Source organism: Zingiber officinale, chromosome 7B (assembly GCF_018446385.1).
Source record: "Zingiber officinale cultivar Zhangliang chromosome 7B, Zo_v1.1, whole genome shotgun sequence".
NCBI classification, from domain to species: Eukaryota; Viridiplantae; Streptophyta; class Magnoliopsida; order Zingiberales; family Zingiberaceae; genus Zingiber; species Zingiber officinale.
Genome location: NC_055999.1, coordinates 71,978,211 through 71,999,085, shown reverse-complemented (window position 1 = coordinate 71,999,085; position 20,875 = coordinate 71,978,211). Strand labels below are relative to the sequence as shown.

At 43.2% G+C, this 20,875-nt stretch overlaps 1 protein-coding gene across 1 annotated transcript; it reads right to left on the bottom strand.

Annotated features, from left to right (window-relative positions):
* Window positions 1-4,023: 4,023 nt before the first annotated feature.
* Window positions 4,024-18,779, bottom strand: LOC122004429 (merozoite surface antigen 2-like). Its single transcript, XM_042559319.1, has 4 exons — window positions 18,623-18,779; window positions 10,332-10,561; window positions 9,916-10,065; window positions 4,024-4,326 (listed from the first exon to the last, which is right to left on the bottom strand). Exons 1-4 carry the CDS (start codon window positions 18,777-18,779, stop codon window positions 4,024-4,026), a joined length of 840 nt encoding a protein of 279 aa, XP_042415253.1.
* Between the last annotated feature and the right edge of the window lie 2,096 nt (window positions 18,780-20,875).

Here is a 20,875-nt window from a genome sequence, read left to right as displayed (position 1 = left end):
AGCAGTCGATTGGTACATTGTAGCAGTCGACTGGTACACTATAACAGTCGACTGGTAGCCGACCGTTGGATAACGGTCGGCTTCACATAAAGGACCAGTCGACTGGTACATACACTAGTTGACTGGTAGCAGGAAAACAGCTTAGTGTTTTCCTCTCGAGCTCTATTTAATAGAGCTCGGGGTGCTTGTGCATGGTTGACGAAATAGAGATGGTTAACCACTATTAGTAGTCTTCCAAAGCCTCCAAGCTCTTCTTGTGAACTAAGAGTGTTTGGATCAAGGTTGTGGTGAGGTTTCTCCACCGAGAAGGAGATTTGAGCTAGCTGAAGGTTTCCAAGGAGTCATCCACCGACGGATTGGGAGCATCCACCTTACGGATAGTCGTGGAGTAGGAGCCCTAATCTCTAAACCATGTAAACGCCTTGTGTTACGGTTTATTTTTGGTTTATTGTCTTTCCTATTATTTATAGGGTTTAGCTTTCTTTTTGTTAGTTTGTATTTTGTTTTCCGCTGCATACTCACAAGTGTAGGAAGTGACGATTTGGGTGAGATACTATTCACCCCCTCTAGGGACGTCAAGGTCCCAACACTTTCTTGGAATTATGTTTCTTGTTGTCTTGTTGTTGCTAGAATTATTGTGGCTGCTCCTTAAAATCTTGCTCAGGCTAATGGTGCTGAAAGTAAGGTTGATAAAATTGGCCCACTCAAAAATCCCTTATTGTATGTTCCCATATTTGAATCCTACAAATGAATTATTACCTGTCTTACTGATGAGTCTAATAATACTGAGGATCAGGTTGCTAATACTAGATCCTAGTCGGAAATACACTGGCAAAGGAATGAACATCTTTAGCAATCATCGGTCTAGTCTCATACTGCTGATAATCATAATCTCGATAAGTTCTCTAGGTTGAGTAGATGTTTTGTTAACTAGAGCCTCTCCATTAGCTGCATCAACCATACTCCTGCCCCTGGGAAGCAATCCCCCATAGAAGTATATAATTAGTAGTTGATCGCTTATCTGGTGCTGAGGGCAACTAGCAATAAGTCTTTTAAATCTCTCCCGATATTCTTGAAATGATTCTCCTGTGAATTGTTAGACTCCACAAATACTCCTCTGAATAGCTGCAGTCCTAGAAGCAGGAAAGAATCTCGCTAGAAATAATTTTTTCATCTCGATCCAACTGGTGATAGAGTTGGGTGGGAGACAATACAACCAATCTTTTGCTAAATCCGCCAGTGAAAATGGACATGCTCTAAGTCTAACATCATCTCCTGATATACCATATGGGTTCCATGAAGAGAAAACCATATCCAATTCTTTTAAATGTCTGTTGGAATCTTCACCAGATAGTCCATAAAACTTTGGTAATAGATATATAATTTGTCATAACTCGAAGTCTACCTCTAAATCAAAATATCGAATGCAGAATGAATCATCTGACAAATTTGGTGCCTAAATCTATTTTCTTTTTAATGTTATTCTCCATGTCGCTCATCAAATCTGAGGTCCTAATTACACTGAAACTCTAAAACTCTGGAACTACTGATGACACAAAAGAGATTTCCTGGTGTTACCTGAAACACATGCAAATATAATCAAAAGATACAGGAAAATATACAAGATAGAATGTGTGCATACAAGAGATAAAATAATTAAACCCTAACAATGTTTTTAAATTTTTACAACCACAAAGGAAACAAAAATAAGAGAGAAAATAGAAAAATAATCCTAAGATCACCAAACACCGCTACACATCTCCGGCAACAATGCCAATTTGATTATCATGTTTCATTTTTGTTTTTTTTCCATGAAACGATATCAAAAGAATTTAAGTTCTGAACCCCTTCTAATTACACTAATGCAGTATAGAAATAACTCAGGTCGTCTCCCAATGAATGCAACGATAGTATAATAATCTAGGATTGCATGTTATTCCTATTTTTGAAATTTTTAATATGGAAATGGGGGTTTTAGATTTTAATTATAAACCTAACAAATGAAAAGCGAAGCAAGTAGGAAACCAATCTAATGCTGGAATGCAATCTAACTAAGTGCAAATAATTAATTCACAACGCATTGTCACTCTACGCTATGGATTTCACCATCAACACAACTAAACTAAGGATTGAAATGACAAAGTATTAAATGAAACCTAATCTAGTTAATGAAAGACAATGCAAGTAATGAAAGCTGAGTCTAACCTAACTACAATTGCAAAAATTAAAAGGGCAACATGAAGTAAAGCATCAACGAAACTAAGCATAGAACGAAACCTAAAGCATGTAATGAAACCTAAGCTAATCTATCTTCTGCACGCTTCGACAACAATGATGGATACGAATCTTCCAACGAAGAACCCCCTCGGATGGAAGTTGACTGGAAATGGAGATGCTGTGAAATGGGATGAACCATCGTCGCTGCCTCCTTGCGCTGTCGCTTGAACCCCAGGTGGTGAAGCTACTAGAAGGTAGCCGGACGGTGGAGATCACGCCGGAGAACCACTCCGGCGAGGTGAAGTAGGTCGGAGCTCGCTGCCATCACCGAACCTTAAAGATCTAGCTTTTGCAACCCGCTGTGGCCAGCCTCTAGGGTTCGAGGGAAGAAGGTAAACACCAAAGAACCCCGCCGATGAGTTGAGCTTAACTGAGGGAATCATCGTCGTCGCTTGCATCCGCCGCCAAGAGATACTTGTTGTCGCTTGCCACTTGGAATCGAGAAGAAGAAGAGTAGATTGTGGATGGATGGCTGGCGGTAGTGAAGAGAAGAAGAGGGGCCACCGGCCGGAGAGAAGAAAGAAAGGAGGAGAAGAGGTGCGGGGGTTGAGAAGTCGCGTGTCATAGCCGATGAAAATGCTTGGAGAAAGGATTGGGTCTCTATTTTTCCACTGCGTGAGTGAAGAGAGGTGCCCCTCTTGATCCTAGCCATCCAAGAAGAGGGATCTAAAATTTGACTATCCATCTTTGTAAGGAAGATGGATGAAGATTTGGTCATTTGATCTAGTTGATGAAGAGATGAGTGGTCTGGATCAAGTTGTCTTTTTGCTTGGATCCAATGGTTCATATTATTTCGAATCTAGATCAAGGGTAGGCTATTTAGATCTGAATGAAGAAATAAGATCTCTCTTGATTTAGATCAACGGTTTACACTGATTTTGCTTGATATCCTCCGTTTGACCTCCAAATCAAGCCAAATTCGATTCGAACAAACCCTAATTTATGGCTCTTTGAGTTTCCTATAAAACCACATAAAAATATGAGATTAAATTTTCCAATTTGTAGAAAATTTATAATTAAGTCCAAAATAAGTTCCTACTCGCAACACAGTATAAACACCAAATTAAGCATGCGAGAAGGTAAAAATGTTAAGTCTAAGAGTCAAAATAACAGATAAAAATGCTAATTATCATACCCTGCATCTTCCATTACTTCTATTGCCCGAAACTCTCTGAGTCGGGCGCCTTCCTTTTCTAAGCTCGAGTGGACGCTATATATTTTGATAAAATGTCCAGCTCCAATAAGCACTAAAAGGATCATTACTTTTTTGTCCATCTTCCCGATCAGCCTGGCTTTCCGACCAGCTAGTAGATAGAGATATCTAAATCACCACTGACCAACAGATACAGAAGCCAGTCAGCTACCTCTAAGAAGTTGCAAGCATGGCCGGTCAGAAGTACCACATACACAAACTTCTCTTGGAGGGTGCCCTGTATGTATTCGGGCTAAGCCCTATCTGAATGCGGCATCCCATCCCTCTTCGTACGTATTTTCTTATTTCTGTCGTATTTGAATCTAACTGATTTCTCTTTATTTTTTTGTAGATTGAATCATGAACCGAACATTGCTGAGCGGCAAGTGTAAGCTTGTCGATGTAGACATCAACACAAAAGGGGTGGTCGAGCTGGAGAGTTGCAACCTGTTGCCAATCAAGCACTCGGACGAGCCGACCGACGAGGCAGGAGGAAGTCGAGTAGTGGCCAGTGAAGTAGGAAGAAGTCGGGCGGTGGTTGGCGAGACAGTGGCTCATATTGGTGAGCTACCGCCTGAGCACCCATCTATGGTGCCAATCGCGGTCCCATCTGAGTCGGCCACTTCTGGCGAGCCGCTGATCCAATGTCGCAAGCAGCACCGAGTGGAATCATCCTCCCACTTGGCAACTTCAGCTCCCCTTTCCGAGCGGGGGGAATCATCCACCTCTGAGATTCCTGAGAGGGAGGCTGCACTACCGACTCCTTCTTCTGACTGGACTCCCTTGTTGTCCGCCTTTTTAACTATGGTATCGACGGGACTCTCCAATTGAAGGACGATGGCTACATCTCCCTTGATCTTCCGAGCAAAATTATAAAGAGGAAGAAGATCTTAGATTCACTCCCCGACGACGTGCTATACTACCTGGCTTAGTTTCTTCTTTAAGTCTTTTAGCCTTTTTTTTACCACCAAGCGCAACTTGTAAAAATTTTCTAAGTATGAAGCGATGCATTTCTGTTCGATGCTCTAGAGCTCTTTGTTCTTTTAACTTATCCTTAGCATAAGAGACTTGGATTTGTATACTTGTCCGTGTACATGTAGAAGGTAAGCTAAGCTCACTCATACTATGGTTGAATGACCTACGAGTCTTTGACACTTTGGGCGAGGGCTCCACTCTCTTATAACATGACTGAATGGCATGTGATTTTTTGACACTTAGGCATGAGGGTTTGCTCGCTTATAACAAAACCGAATGATATGTGAGTCTTTGACACTTAGCGTAAAGGCTTAGCTCACTTATAACTCTCCCAAACGGGTCGAGAGTCTTTGACACTTAACGTAAGAGCTTAGCTCACTTATAACTTACCCAAACAGGTCAAGAATCTTTGACATTTAGCACGAGAGATTTGCTCACTTATAACTCGCTCGAACGGGTTGAGAGTCTTTGACACGTAATAATTTTTCATTGAAAACCTCCTACATCCATTGAACGAATATTATTACAGATTATATAAATGCATTCACGAACTTATTATCCAGCCCAATAGGGTTATAGATGGTTCGTGCTCGAAGGTCATTCTAGATTTTTCCCCATTTCATCTTGTGAATAATAAGATCCCGAGTTGAGCTTCTGAATTGCTTTATACGGTTTACCCCATGGGGCCTCTAGCTTGGTTACATCGCCGATCAATTTGCCCCTTTTCTAAACTAAGTTGTCGACCTGGAACCCTCTTGTTATAGTTTTGCTTCATCCTCTATCATTATGCCATCAGTCGCATGGTTGCTTTGTCTTTATTCTTGTCTATTAAGTCTAGCTCCGTGAGATGCTGTTTGGGGTTTTTCTTGTCATAGAGCTGCATCCAATCAGACTCAATACTTATCTCAATCGGTACCACCGCTTCCCCTCTGTATACTAAGTGGAACAGGGTTATGCCGGTGGCTTTTCTGGGCGTAGTACGATAAGCCCACAGCATGCACGACATTTCATCTACCTAGCTCCCCCCAACGTGGTCGAGCCGAGTCCTGAGTCCTCTGAGGATTTCCCTGTTGGTGACTTCCGCTTAGCCATTGCTTTGGGGGTAACCTATTGTAAAATACCGAAAAAGGGCGAATAACTATAAGAGAATTTCTCGAAATTTTTAGAAATTTTCTAGAAATTTTTTGGAGCTAATATGACGAGTTTAAGGAGATCAAATATTGGGCCCCGGGAAAGCCTATTTAGGCTACCCCATTTAAACAAGGAAATGTTTGATTTCCTTTTTATTTTTCTTTTCTTTTTCTTTCTTTTTTCGTCATTTTCTCTTCTCCTCTCACGCCGTCTCCTCCTTTTCCTAACCGGCGTCGAACGCGAAGGTTTCCTCTTCCTCTCCTCCCGCATGAATAAAACGTTGGCCGAGAGAAGCCAACACTTCTCTTCCCTTCATTTCCTCACCCGATTCCTTTTCCACTTTCGATCAGCTGCCGATCGCCTCTCGCATCGCCCCGATCGCCACCATTGTCGCCCGAGCGTCGCCGTTCCTGTGCCCTAACCACCGTTTCTTCTCACCGACATTGATTGCCTAAGCCTTGATCTGGCCATCGTCCATTGGTTCCTAGCCATGATAACTCGCCGGAAGCCAAGCACACGGATTTCCTCTTATGGTTGTGCCCTAGCCCTGATCTACCGTCGGTCGAGCATTTTACCTCCTCCTCTGGCCTAGGACCGAATCAGAGCAGTGGATGGTGCTACCCGAGAGCTTGTCAGCAAAGGATCCCTAGCATTTTTATCCACCTCACCGACTACCGGTGCCACTCTTTCCCTTCAGCAGACAATTGTTTATGCCCTAGTCTTCTCTTGAGTCATCGCAACCCTTGCGTTGGAGGGCAGATCATAGCCTCGCCGGTTGTGGCCTTTGTCAGCGGCTTGCACAGATTTGTTGACCACCAGTTTCGGCAGTTCCACTGGTCACCATGAGTAGTCATCGGAGAACAAGAAACGAAAGGTAACCAAATTCTTAAGCTAAGCATGATTACTCTATCTTAGTTTTATTTAGAAGTTTGGGACTGTTTATTAGGAGGAGAAGGAAGGGTGGGCAGCGGTAAACCTTCAGTTGGCATTCCCCGGTAGTAGCTGCGATTTCTGGCCATAAGTCAAGTGGTATGAGTTGAGGTAATTACCAAATGAGTTAATTGATAATTAGTTTGTATTAGATTGATAAATGAGTATGTGGAATCTAATTTGGGTTAGTTAATTTGGTTGGATTGTTTAGGACAATCCAAATGGAGGTTCCTAATGAAATTAGGATTTTGTTTAGCTTGTTACATTTGGAATTAGCTAAAATTATATGTTTGATATTACAGGACTTTGATTTGAGACAGTGTCTCGACAAGGGATCTATTTCGGATATGATCCTCTTATTGGAGGCGGGTACTTTAACTTATCTTTTAAAATATTATCATTTGATATGCATCATAATATTTAATGAGTAGTAATATTTATGTTCATTTCTGCATTGGTATGTCATTATCCATTACCTGAGCATGTTGTTTTTATTTCATGCTATTGCATTCATGTTCCTTTGATTATATATGACATTAAGGTAATGGCATACCATGCCTTATTATGTTCAGGACATTGATTTATTTTACTTGACCTGGTGTACCTAGGATATTTTATTTGATCCATATATCTTTTGGTACACATTTTGGTAGAGATGGATAGGATCAAGATATTTCCATGCTTAGTGTCATGCATCATCTCGCATGATTGCATGTTATGCGATTGTTGGCTCCATTATTATTGAGCACATCGCCAGTTACATGGATCTGCACACACAACCACTCATGGGTTAGTGGTTTTTATCAGGCAGGGTGTGTTGCAGCAGGTTGCTCTGTCAAGGGCTCCGCTGGTCCACTCATGGGTAGTGTGATGCAGCGTGGTAGCAGGACAGGGATCCCTCATTTGGACTGGCTCAGGGAGATGAGAGCATTGCGCTCCTCCACTTATGATTTGGGGTAAGGAGGATAGGTGTACTCTGACAGCATCCTATCCACTCGGTCACTCAGGAGCAGTGATGGCAGAGTGCACGGTTGGCATAGCCCTACTCACTCGGTTTCACCATCGTGTGTGAGATGACTGACTGGCGTCAGGGGTGACCAGGACATGTCATTAGCATCATATGCACTGACTGCATTTATTGCTTATGTTGCTGCACTTTATATGCTGCATATTTGGTGGATGCATATGTTTAACATGCATACAGGATTTATGATACTCTCGGTTTGACGACCTTGTTATCCCTATACCCAGGTCCTGGTTAGTATAGATACTCATGTTCCTTACAGTTATATATATATATATACATCCAGGAAACTATACGCATGCTTATTATTAGTTGTTATTTCTTACTATGCATGTCAGTAGTTACCCGCTGAGGAGTTGACTCACCCCGTTGATATTACTATTTTCAAATTGAGGCTGTCCAGAGGATTTCCAGTCGCTAGTCCCCCCCCTCCCCTCCAGATTGCAAGGATTTTTCGTTTTGGATCTTTGTCTTGGTTCTTATTATGTTATCGTCTATGTTTTCATACTTGTAGTTTTTTGGCACTTTGGATCTTGAATGATCCTTTATTATCGATGGGTTTTCATTTGAATTTATGCTGGTGATTTGAGTTTTATGAGTGTAGTTGAGTAGGATATAAGATTTGAGTTTTATGGGTGTAGTTGAGTAGGATATTTGAGATGATTTCCTTATCATTGCTTTAGTTTGGTTTGTTTACTATTAAACTGTAAACTGCGTGGGTGCTATATATATATATATATATATATATATATATATATATATATATATTCCGGCCGTGTTGGTCGTGTATGGTTGTATTTTAGAAAGTTTCAGATTGTCACCTGTACAGGGGAGATGTTGCTGAAATTTCTTCTAGCAGGGACTCCCCCGGGGCGTGACAATTTATTTGGTATCAGAGCCAGGATTTTTTATGCTTTGTTTTCGTATTTTGGTTTTGTGTGTTAATCTGATACCAATTTAGTTGGTATCAGAGCAGGTTACGATACCTACTTTTCGTGTTCTGGATTTGAGAGTTAGCCCAAGTTTGCTAGTTAACTTGGGTATTTATTTTTCGAATTTGTACGGGTTTCCGTCGATTTTCTCGTACGGAATTCCGAGGTTATAAAATGGGAACTGGACAACGACGGAACATCTCCAGACGACAAATAGGTAAAAAGGTAATTTTATAATTTTTGTTACTTGTAGTAATATCTGAGTTATAACTTAACAGATATGAGCAGATCTACACGGGCAGTATCTGCGAGACGTGGTGCTGGACGACCACATAAGAGGACTTTCGAATATCTGGCAACGGGCTCACCAGAGATCCCTACTGGGATTGAGCCTATCGGTCAGGGATAAACTCATGATACTGTGGGTGCGTCGGGCTCTCAGACTCCGATGGCTTCGTTAGAGGTGCCCACCCATACATTATACACTATACCACCCGTGGCAAACCCAATACCTCCACCAGCAGAGTTTGTGGCATACCCGGCACTACCGCCACCTGGACCTATCGTGTACCCGACACCATTGGCACCCGCACCCCCAGTGCCTACAGTGTACCCAGCACCCGCACCAGCGGTATCGGTTGCTCCATTTCCGATACCACCACCTACCGTACCTCCAACCGCGGCCACTCATATCGACCTTGCAATACCACCAGTGGTACATGCTCCAGCTTATGCAACAGCACCGGGAGTACCTCCCCCGGTCTATCCAGCGGTACTACCTGTACCACCAGCTCCAGGGATTCCGCCAATTCCCGTGTCGATCCCTACCCACCTCACTGATATTGTCGCAGCACGAGCCCGGATTCCAGCATTGGCAGAGCCGATGAAGAGTCGATTCACACTATTCTGACGAGACATTGATCCGAGTGTGGCCTAGTCCTGGATAGAGACCATGGAGCGGACCTTCTTCTACATGGCTTGCTCCGAGTAGGAGAAAGCGGAGCTGGCTGCTTTCCATCTACAGGATGATGCCGACACCTAGTGGGATACGTAGCGTTCCATTATTAGCGAGCATAATATTACCTGGGCGAGTTTCAGAGAGGCTTTTGAGAGCCGGTATTGCCCACGAACATATCAGATGACTCGCCGGTAGGATTTTTTGAGTCTGCGGTAGAACGACAGCTCGGTGATAGAGTACAATGCTGAGTTTAATCGGTTAGCCAAGTTTTGTCCAGAATTAGTTGTTGAGGACAGATCTCGCATGCTATAGTTTGTCTAGGGACTGGATGGACATCTACAAGTAAAGATTACCGGTTTTGATAATTCTTCCTACATAGAGACATTGGACAGAGCCCTGATGATAGAGTCAGCTCACCAGAGAGCATACCTGGACAAGAAAAAGAAACAGACGGATCGGACATCTGGACAGATCCAGCAGCCACAGGCTACACTACAGCAGAGTGGTCGTAGTCGGACAGGTCAGGAAACTTATGGGGCATCTGGTCAGCCTCAGAAGTCGAGGCGGTCTTCATCACGATGTTTCTGGCCTCCTCAGCAGACCCAGAAACAACCCGCCAGTGACATCCATTGCGCCCGGTGTGGGTCTAGAGAGCACACCACATCAACCTGCACCCTGGGACAGTTAGTTTTCTATTATTAAAAGCTGCCTGGGCACATGAGCCAAGATTGTTCGTTGAAGGCTCAGCATATTGCTTTCGGAATTTCTAGTCATGGAGTTCAGCTCAGTCAGCTAACGACTCAGCGAGGAGGGCACAGAGCCCAAACTTCGCATCGTCAGTAGAGGACGGCTCCCCCTGCAGCACTGCATATGACATGCATGGATAGGAGCACTCTAGTGCCCTTATGGTACCACAGAGTTCTGTTGTAGGATTTCTATATCAGCTGTAGCCTCAGCTCCTAGTCCAGTATTGGCAACTCCAGCCTCTGGTTCAGTACTAGACGCAGCCACATCCACTAGTACAGTATCAATCGCAGTCCTCTCTTCCACCTCTGGCCCCGTATCCAGCACCGCCTCAGTGGTCGGCTCTTGCCCAGATGCAACGTCGCTGGCAGCACTACCATCTCCACCTTCGCCAGAGACTGGATAGATTCATGCAGTTACCAGAGAGGATGCGTAGCGGGCCGACATATCCATTTTCCATGGTACAATTTTCATTATGCCTTATCTGCTGATATGCTAATAGATACTGGTAGCTCGCATTCTTTTATATCCTGACCTTTATGAGGGAGATTGGTAGATTACCCACTATCAGATCGCAGCGACTACCCGTCTCTCTATCGTCCAGTGATACTTTGGACGTCAACCAGGAGGTCAGAGGTTGCCCGTTAGACTTTGGCAACATGATACTTACGGTAGATCTTTTAGTACTGGAAATGGTCGAGTTTGATATTATTCTTGGCATGGATTGGTTGTCAGCATATCATGCCTCTATTGATTGTCAGACGAGGGTGGTCACATTCTGGCCTCCAAACCAACCCTTGTGGGAATTCACTGGCATCAGAGACGATGGTATATCGACAATTTCGACGATTTAGGCTCAGAAGCTGCTGTCACATGGCTGTCAGGGTTTTCTGTTATCTTTGATTCATACTGAAGACGGCAGTAGTTCTCAACTCTTCGATATTCTAGTAGTCCGAGAATATCCGAATGTATTTCCAGAGGAGCTACCAGGTTTGCCTCCCAGAAGGCAAGTGGAGTTTGCTATTGAGTTGATTCCAGGAATCGCGTCGGCATCGGAAGCTCCTTACCGTATGACACCAAAAGAGTTGAACGAACTGAAGGTTCAACTCCCGGATCTTTTAGACAGGGGATTTATACGCCCTAGTGCTTCTCTGTGGGGTTCTCCAATATTATTTGTCAAGAAAAATAATGGTACTCTGAGGTTGTGCATAGATTATAGACAGCTGAATGCAGTGATCATCAGAAATAAATACCCCTTACCTCGGATCGAGGATTTATTTGATCAGCTTAGAGGTACATCAGTGTATTCTAAGATTGATCTACGGTCCGAATATCATCAGCTGAGAGTCAAAGAATATGATATTCAGAAGACAGCATCCCGTACCAGATACGGCCATTATGAGTTTTTGGTAATGTCATTTGGGCTTACCAATGCTCCAGTAGTATTTATGGATTTGATGAACCGCATCTTCTTGGAGTATCTTAATCAGTTTGTTATTGTTTTCATTGATGACATATTGGTCTATTCGTGTTCCGAGGAGAAACATGCACAGCATCTTCGCACAGTCTTGGAGACTCTTCGACGACATCAGCTATATGCGAAGTTCAGCAAGTGTGCCTTCTGGCTATCTTCAGTCGATTTTCTGGGTCACGTGGTCTCTAGCCGAAGTATTTCAGTAGACCCTCTGAAGATCGAGGTTGTCACCAGTTGGGAGCAGCCGAAATTAGTACAGGAGATCCGTATTTTCTTGGGACTAGCAGGATATTACATACGTTTTGTTGAGGGTTTCTCCTACATAGCTATGCCACTGACACGCCTGGCCAGGAAAGGCGTGAAGTTCACGTGGTCCGAGGCCTATGAGATCAACTTCTAGGAGCTGAAGAGGAGATTAGTGTCGACTTCGATGTTGGTTTTACCCGCTGGAGAGGATAGATTCATACTTTACACTGACGCATCTCTTCAGGGTTTGGGCGTTGTTCTATTACAGCACGACAGAGTAGTCTCCTATGCTTCTCGTCAGTTGAAGGAGCATGAGAAGAACTACCCTGTACATGATTTAGAGCTAGCCGTCATCATCTTTTCTTTGAAGATTTGGCGGCACCATCTGTACGGCATTATCTTTGAGATTCTCACGGATCATAAGAGTCTCAAATATATTTTCACCCAGAAGGAACTTAATCTCCGATAGAGGAGATGGATGGAGTTCTTGAAGGATTATGATTGTACCATTAGCTACCACCCGGGGAAAGCTAATGTGGTTGTCGATGCACTCAGCAGGAAGTCCAGAGGGACTTTGGCTTGCCATCGAGCTTCAGTCACGGACTTGATAGTTTCTCAATCGTTGATCAGGATGAGGATCCGGGAGGCCCAGGTCGGAGATCAACATTTTCAGTTTATTGGCAGCCAGATAACTTCCGGGCAATAGACAGAGTTCACCCGAGATGATGCGGGTATTATATATTTCCGAAGTCGATTATGCATACCTCCATCTCACCTGGTCAGGGAGGATTTACTTCAGGAAGCTCATCGCTCCCGATTTGCTATCCACCCAGGCGGGACCCGCATGTATCAAGATTTGAGGCGTTCCTACTAGTGGAATGGCATGAAGAAAGACATCGCGAAATTTGTAGCTAGATGTCTTGTCTGTCAGCAGGCGAAGGCTGAGCATCATAGACCTGCCGGATTACTTCAGCGGATTTCTATTCCTGAGTGGAAATAGGAACACATTACTATGAATTTTGTGGTGGGTTTGCCTAGGACATCACGAGACCATGATGCAATTTGGGTAATTGTTGATCGATTAACCAAATCCACGCACTTCTGAGTGATCCAGAAGACTAATTCCCTGGATCGATTGGCAGATATGTATTACCGGGAGATCATCAAATTACATAGTGTTCCTTTGAATATTATTTTGGATAGAGACCCTCGGTTCACATCCCGATTATGGCAGAGTCTGCAGCAGGCCTTGGGCACTCAGCTCCGTTTCAGTACAGCTTTTCATCCGCAGACTGATAGGCAGTCAGAGCGGACCATTCAGACTCTGGAGGACTTGCTGAGATCTTGTGTATTGGATTTCGGAGGCAGTTGGGATGACCATTTGCCATTGGTAGAGTTCGCCTACAACAACAGCTTTTATTCGGCTATCCAGATGGCACCGTTTAAAGCGTTGTATGGTAGGTCTTGTCGGATATCCACCCTCTGGGAGGAGTTGGAGAGGCCCAATTACTAGGACCCCATAGAGCTCAGCAGGAGGCAGAGTTGGTCTATACTATCAGACGGAGGATGTCAAAGGCGCAAGACCGCCAGAAGAGTTATGCTAATCAGAGATGGAGACCCCTAGAGTTCTCTACTGGTGACCATGTTTTTCTGCGAGTCTCACCCACGAAAGGGGTGAAGAGATTTGACCTCAGAGGTAATCTAGCTCCGCAATACATTGGACCTTTCTAAATCTTGGAGAGGATTGGAGCGGTAGCTTATCGGCTGGCACTACCACCGTCCCTGGCAGACGTTCACAATGTGTTCCATGTGTCTATGCTGAGGAGATATATATCCGACCCGGCACATGTGCTGATAGATATCTCAGTTCCTATTCAACCTAACGTTACCTATGAGGAGGTTCCAGTACATATTCTAGACCAGAAAAAGCGTCAGCTGCGGAACAAGACTATCCGGCTGTTAAAGTCGGATGACAACATCATTCGGACGAGGAGGCTACATGGGAGCTCGAGAATACGATGCGAGCTCGATACCCCCATCTTTTCACTTGAGGTATGTGAGTTAATTTTCGTTCAGCATTTATACTATCTATTTATTGTTAGTACTTACTGATGGTAATAACGAAAATTTGGGGTTCAAATTTTTATTAGTGGGGGAGAATATAAAATACTGAAAAAGGGCGAATAACCATAAGAGAATTTTTAGTAATTTTTAGAAATTTTCTGGGAATTTTTTTGGAGCTCGTATGACGAGTTTAAGGAGATCAAATATTGAGCCCCAAGAAAGCCTGTTTAGGCTACCCCATTTAAACGAGGAAATGTTTGATTTTCTTTTTATTTTTCTTTTCTTTTTCTTTCTTTTTTCACCGTTTTCTCTTCTCCTCTCATGCCATCTCCTCCTTTTCCTAACCGGTGATGCACGCGGTTGTTTCCTCTTCCTCTCCTCCCGCGTGCATAAAACGTTGGCCAAGAGAAGCCGACACTTCTCTTCCCTTCATTTCCTCACCCGATTCCTTTTCCGCTTCCGATCAGTCGTCTATCGCCTCTCGCGTCACCCCGATCACCACCATTGTCGCCCGAGCGCCACCGTCCCTGTTCCCTAACTACCGTTTCTTCTCACCAACATCGATTACCTAAGCCTTGATCCGGTCGTCGTCCATTGGTTCCTGGTCGTGATCACTCTCCGGAAGCCAAGCGCACGGATTTCCTCTTATGGTTGTACCCTAGCCCCGATCTATTGTTTGCCGAGCTTTTTACCTCCTCCTCTGGCCTAGGAATGAATCAGAGCAGTGGATGGTGCTACCCGAGAGCTTGTCGGCAGAGGATCCCTAGCATTTTTATCCACCTTGTTAGAGGAATCTAGTGACCCTAGGTTTTGATGTTTGGGCAAAGGTTTAAGTTAGGATTATTGTTGTAATTTAATATGCATTGTGAGTGTGCAGGATACAGGTACAACAAGGAAAGTCCAAGTGTGATCTTGGCAAAGGAGGAAAGTCCAAGGATGAGTCTTGGAGGTGTAAGTCCAAGCATGTAGTCTTGGCAACGTAAGTCCAAGTATGACTTGACAACGGATGAAGTCCCAGAGGCGTGACCTCTTAGCAAAGGAAGACCCGACAACAATGACAAGGCCGATGGAGGCTCCAGAAGGCAAGACATGAAGGATGGGGAGGCATCCGAGGGACGCAAGGCTGATGGAGGAGGCTACAAGGCTAGGTCTAGGTTGGTCGGGCGAGGATGAGTGCTGAGCGAATGTACTCGGGGGTCAAATCCTAGACTCTAGGGTTTTACTATAGCAGTACTGTACCAGTCGATTGCATGTTTTAGCAGTCGATTGGTATAGTCGACCGCACAGTCGACTGGGTGCGAACAAAATGATTCTGTTCATTCGGTCAATGTGGAGCGGTCGACTGCATGTTTTGGCAGTCGATTGCTAGTTCTAGTATCGAGCCGTTGGGATGTAACAGTTGAATTTCCATAGAGGGCAGTCGATTGCTAGTTTTGGCAGTCGACTGATAGGCGGGGTTTTCTAACTTGTGGCCTATATAACCAAGCATTGGAAGCTTGGTTAAGGTTGATGAAATTAGTGGTGGTTAACCCTAATTAGAGTCTCCAAGTGATCTAGCGTGCTTGTACGAGGTTGTGGCGAGGTTTCTCCACCCACAAGGAGCTACGTGAGATAGCCGGAAGTTCTCCGGGGAATCATCCACCGACGGATCAGGATCATCCACCTTACGGATAGCCGTGGAGTAGGAGTTTTATCTCCGAACCACGTTAAATCAACGTGTTAGGTTTGCTTTCTATTGTTAGTATTTGTATTTTGTTTTCCGCTGCGTACTAACAAGTGTAGGAAGTGACGATTTGGGTGAGACGCTATTCACCCCCCCTCTAGCGGTGTCAAGGTTCCAACACACCTCACTGACTGTCGGTGCCACTCTTTCCCTTCAGCAGATAATTGTTTATGCCCTTGTCTTCTCCTGAGTCATCGTAGCCCTTGCGTTGGAGGGCAAATCGTAGCCTCACCGGTTGTGGCCTTTATGAGCGGCTTGCACAGATTTGTTGACCACCAGTTTTGACAGTTCCACTAGTCGCCATGAGTAGTCATCTGAGAACAAGAAATGAAAGGTAACCAAATTCTTAACCTAAGCATGGTTACTCTATCTTAGTTCTATTTAGAAGTTTGGGATTATTTATTAAGAGGAGAAGGAAGGGTGGGCAACAGTAAACCTTCAGTTGGCATTCCCCGATAGCAGTTGCGATTTCTGGCCATAAGTCAAGTGGTATGAGTTGAGGTAATTAACAGATGAGTTAATTGGCGATTAGTTTGTATTAGATTGATAAATGAGTATGTGGAATCCAATTTGGGTTAGTTAATTTGGTTGGATTGTTTAGGGCAATCCAAATGGAGGTTCCTAATGAAATTAGGATTTAGTTTAGCTTGTTACATTTGGAATTAGCTAAAATTATATGTTTGATATTACAGGACTTTGATTTGAGATAGTGTCTTGACGAGGGATCTATTTCGGATACGATCCTCTTATTGGAGACGGATACTTTGACTTATCTTTTAAGATATTGTTATTTGATATGCATAGTAATATTTAATGAGTAGTAATATTTATGTTCATTTCTACATTGGTATGTCATTATCTATTACCTGAGCATGTTGTATTTATTTCATGTTGTTGCATTCATGTTCCTTTGATTAAATATGACCTTAAGGTAATGACATACCATGCTTTATTATGTTCAGGACATTGATTTATTTTACCTGACTAGGTGTACCTAGGATATTTTATTTGATTCATATATCTTTTGGTGCACATTTTGGTAGAGACGGATAGGATCAGGATATTTCCATGCTTAGTGTCATGCATCATCTCGCATGATTGCATGCTGTGCGATTGTTGGCTCCATTATTGTTGAGCACATCGCCAGTTACATGGATCTGCACACACAACCACTCATGGGTTAGTGGTTTTTATCAGGCAGGTGTGTTGCAGCAGGTTGCTTTATCAAGGGCTCCGTTGATCCACTCATTGGTAGTATGGCGTAGCGTGGTAGTAGAACTAGGATCCCTCCTCCAAACTACCTCAGGGAGATGAGAGCATTGAGCTCCCCCACTTATGATTTGGGGTAAGGAGGATAGGTGTACTCTGACAGCATCCCGTCCACTCGGTCACTCAGGAGTAGTGATGGCAGAGTGCACGGTTGTCACAGCCCTACCCACTCAGTTTCACCATCGTGTGTGAGATGGCTGACTGGCATCAGGGGTGACCAGGATATGTCATTGGCATCATATGCACTGACTGCATTTATTGCTTGTGTTTGCTGCACTTTATATGTTGCATATTTGGTGGATGCATATGTTTGACATGCATACAGGATTTGTAATACTCTAGGTATGATGATATTATTATCCCTATACCTTGATCCTGGTTAGTATAGATGCTCCTGCTCCTTACAGTTTTGCATTTATATATATATATATATATATATATATATATATATATATATATATATATATATATATATATATATATATATATATATATATATATATATATATATATATCCAGGAGACTGTATGTATATTTATTATTAGTTGTTATTTCTTACTATGCATGTCAGTAGTTACCCGCTGAGGAGTTGACTTACCCCGTTGATATTACTAATTTTAGGTTGAGGCTGTCCAGAGGATTTCCAGTCACTAGTCCTCCCCCCCTCAAGATTGCAAGGATTTTCCGTTTTGGATCTTTGTCTTGGTTCTTATTATGTTATCGTTTATGTTTTCAGACTTGTATCTTTTTGGCACTTTGGATCTTGAATGATCCTTTATTATCGATGGGTTTTCATTTGGATGTATGATGGTGATTTGAGTTTTATGGGTGTAGTTGAGTAGGATATAAGATTTGAGTTTTATAGGTGTAGTTGAGTAGGATATTTGAGATGATTTCCTTATCGTTGCTTTAGTTTGGTTTGTTTACTATTAAACTGCATGGGTGCTTGCTTATTTTATATATATATATATATATATATATATATATATATATATATATATATATATTCCGACAGTGTTGGCTGTGTATGGTTGTGTTGTAGAAAGTTTCAGATTGTCACCCGTACAGGGGAGATGTTGCTGAAATTTCTTCTAGCAAGAACTCTCCCGGGGCGTGACAATTTATTTAGTATCAGAGCCAGGATTTTTGATGCTTTGTTTTCGTATTTTGGTTTTGTGTGTTAATCTGATACCAATTTAGTTGATATCAGGGCAAGTTACGATATTTGCTTTTCGTGTTCTGGATTTGAGAGTTAGCCCAAGTTTGCTAGTTAACTTGGGTATTTATTTTTCGAATTTGTACGAGTTTCCGTCGATTTTCTCGTACGGAATTCCGAGGTTATAAAATGGGGGCTGGACAGCGACGGAACATCTCTAGACGACAAATAGGTAAAAAGGTAATTTTATAATTTTTGTTATTTGTAGTAATATCTGAGTTATAACTTAACAGATATGAGAAGATCTACACGGGCAGTATCTGCGAGACGTGGTACTGGACAACCACATAAGAGGACTTTGGAATCTCTGGCAACGGACTCACCAGAGATCCCTACTGGGATTGAACTTGTCGGTCAGGGACGGACTCATGATACTACGGGCGCGTCGGGCTCTCAGACTCCGGTGGCTTCGTTAGAGGTACCCACCCATACATTATACACTATACCACCCATGGCAAACCCGATACCTCCACCAGCAGAGGTTGTTGCGTACCCGGCACCACCACCACCTGGACCTACCGTGTACCCGGCACCAGTGGCACCTGCGCCTCCAATGCCTATAGTGTACCCAGCACCCGCACCAGCGGTATTGGTTGCTCCATTTCCGGTACCACCACCTACCATACCTCCAACCGCGGCCACTCATATCGACCCTATAATACCACCAGTGGTACATGCTCTAGTTTATGCAGCAGCACCGAGAGTACCTCCCCCGGTCTATCCAGCAGTACTACCTGTACCACCAGCTCCAGGGATTCTGCCAGTTCCCTTGTCGATCCCTACCCACCTCACTGATATTGTCGCAGCACGAGCCCGAATTCTAGCATTGGCAGAGCCGATGAAGAGTCGATTCACACTATTCTGAGGAGAGACTGATCCGAGTGTGGCCTAGTCCTGGATAGAGACCATGGAGCGGACCTTCTTCTACATGGCTTGCTCTGAGTGGGAGAAAGTGGAGCTGGCTGCTTTCCACCTATGGGATGAGGCCGACACCTAGTGGGATACGCAGCGTTCCATTATTGGCAAGCAGAATATTACCTGGGCGAGTTTCAGAGAGGCTTTTGAGAGACAGTATTGCCTACGAGCATATCAGATGAGTTGTCGGTAGCATTTTTTGAGTCTGCAGAAGAACAACCGCTCGGTGATAGAGTACAATGATGAGTTTAATTGGTTGGCCAGGTTTTGTCCTGAATTAGTTACTGAGGATAGATCCCACATGCTATAGTTTGTCTAGGGACTGGATGGACATCTACAAGTAAAGATTGCCGATTTTGGTAATTCTTCCTACATAGGAACATTGGATAGAGCCCTGATGATAGAGTCAACTCACCGGAGAGCATACCCAGACAAGAAAAAGAAACAGACGGATCGGACATCTGGACAGATCCAGCAGCCACAGGCTACACAACAGTAGAGTGGTCGCAGTCGGACAGGTCAGGGAACTTCTGGGGCATCTGGTCAGCCTCAGAAGTCGAGGCGGTCTTCATCAGAACGTTGGGCACCAAGCAAGGATGTGGCCGGCCATAAGGATGGCTTGGGTGGTTGCGAGGCTTTATACATAGAGGCTACAACAGGGACCTAGAGGAGGAATTAATTTTTGCCTCCTGATGAGTTTGAGCTTCCTGTGTTCGACTCGAACACCCAACTCAAGTTCATCAATAATAACTCATACCACTAAAGAGTTATTATTGAACTACCACAACAATCTCATATTACATTATGGACTCCTTCTTATCATGAGTGCTTTAATCTCCCTGTGTTTAAGATATCGAATGCTCATTAATTAAATGAGTTACTGACAACTCACTTAATTAACATCTAGCTCCGAGAGTAGTACCACTCAACTTCATTGTCATGTCGGAACTAAGTCCACCTGCGGGGTTTACATGACAATCCTTATGAGCTCCTCAAGGGAACATCATCATCCTAATAAATATGACACAGTTTCCTTCTATAATCTACAATACATCATATAAATAATATTATTTCCCAATTTATCGAGCCTATTGATTTAACGAATAAATCTCACCCTTTGATAAATTAAAGAAATAAATACTAAGTACATGTGCTTGTTATTATATTAAGATTAAGAGTACGCACATTCATAATAACAGAAGTTCTCTTCTTTTATGCAATCAGTATAAAAGAAACAACCTCAAATGGTCCTTCTCTATACACACATAGTGTACTAGTGTAATTTTATAGTCAAGATAAATTAGTACTAAATTACACTACAACCATTCCAATGGTTTGCCCCAATCCATCTTGGTTGTGAGCTTCTATTTATAATTTATAAGGAACTGATAACATGATCTTCTGTGTGACACCACACACCATGTTATCTACAATATAAATTAAATAGAAAATTACATTTAACTAAATACAGACATTTGACCAATATGATTCTCATTTCAAAATAAATGTTTATACAAAAAGTTAAGCTTTTAGTATACATTCTAACAATCTCCCACTTATACTAAAAGACTATGTTGCCATATATGTTGCCATACATCTGATCCCCATCCCCTCAACATGCTCATCAAAAGCTCTGCAGGAAGGGCCTTAGTGAAAGGATCTGCCAGGTTATCTTCTGATGTAATCTTGGCAACAACAACTTCTCCTCGCTTTACGATGTCTCGTATCATGTGGTACTTGCGCTCAATGTGTTTACTTGCCTTATGGGCTCGTGGTTCCTTCGAGTTTGTTATTGCACCACTATT

Excerpts from the sequence above, each read along its gene's own strand:
- LOC122004429 (XM_042559319.1), bottom strand. The coding sequence starts at position 18,779 with ATGGTAGGTGGTGGTACCGGAAATGGAGCAACCAATACCGCTGGTGCG. Across the intron at positions 10,562-18,622 it reads AACAACCTCTGCTGGTGGAG|TCTCTGGCGAAGGTGGAGAT; the intron begins GTATCGGGTTTG and ends GAATCTATCCAG. Across the intron at positions 10,066-10,331 it reads TCCTACAACAGAACTCTGTG|ACCCACACCGGGCGCAATGG; the intron begins GTACCATAAGGG and ends TGTGCTCTCTAG.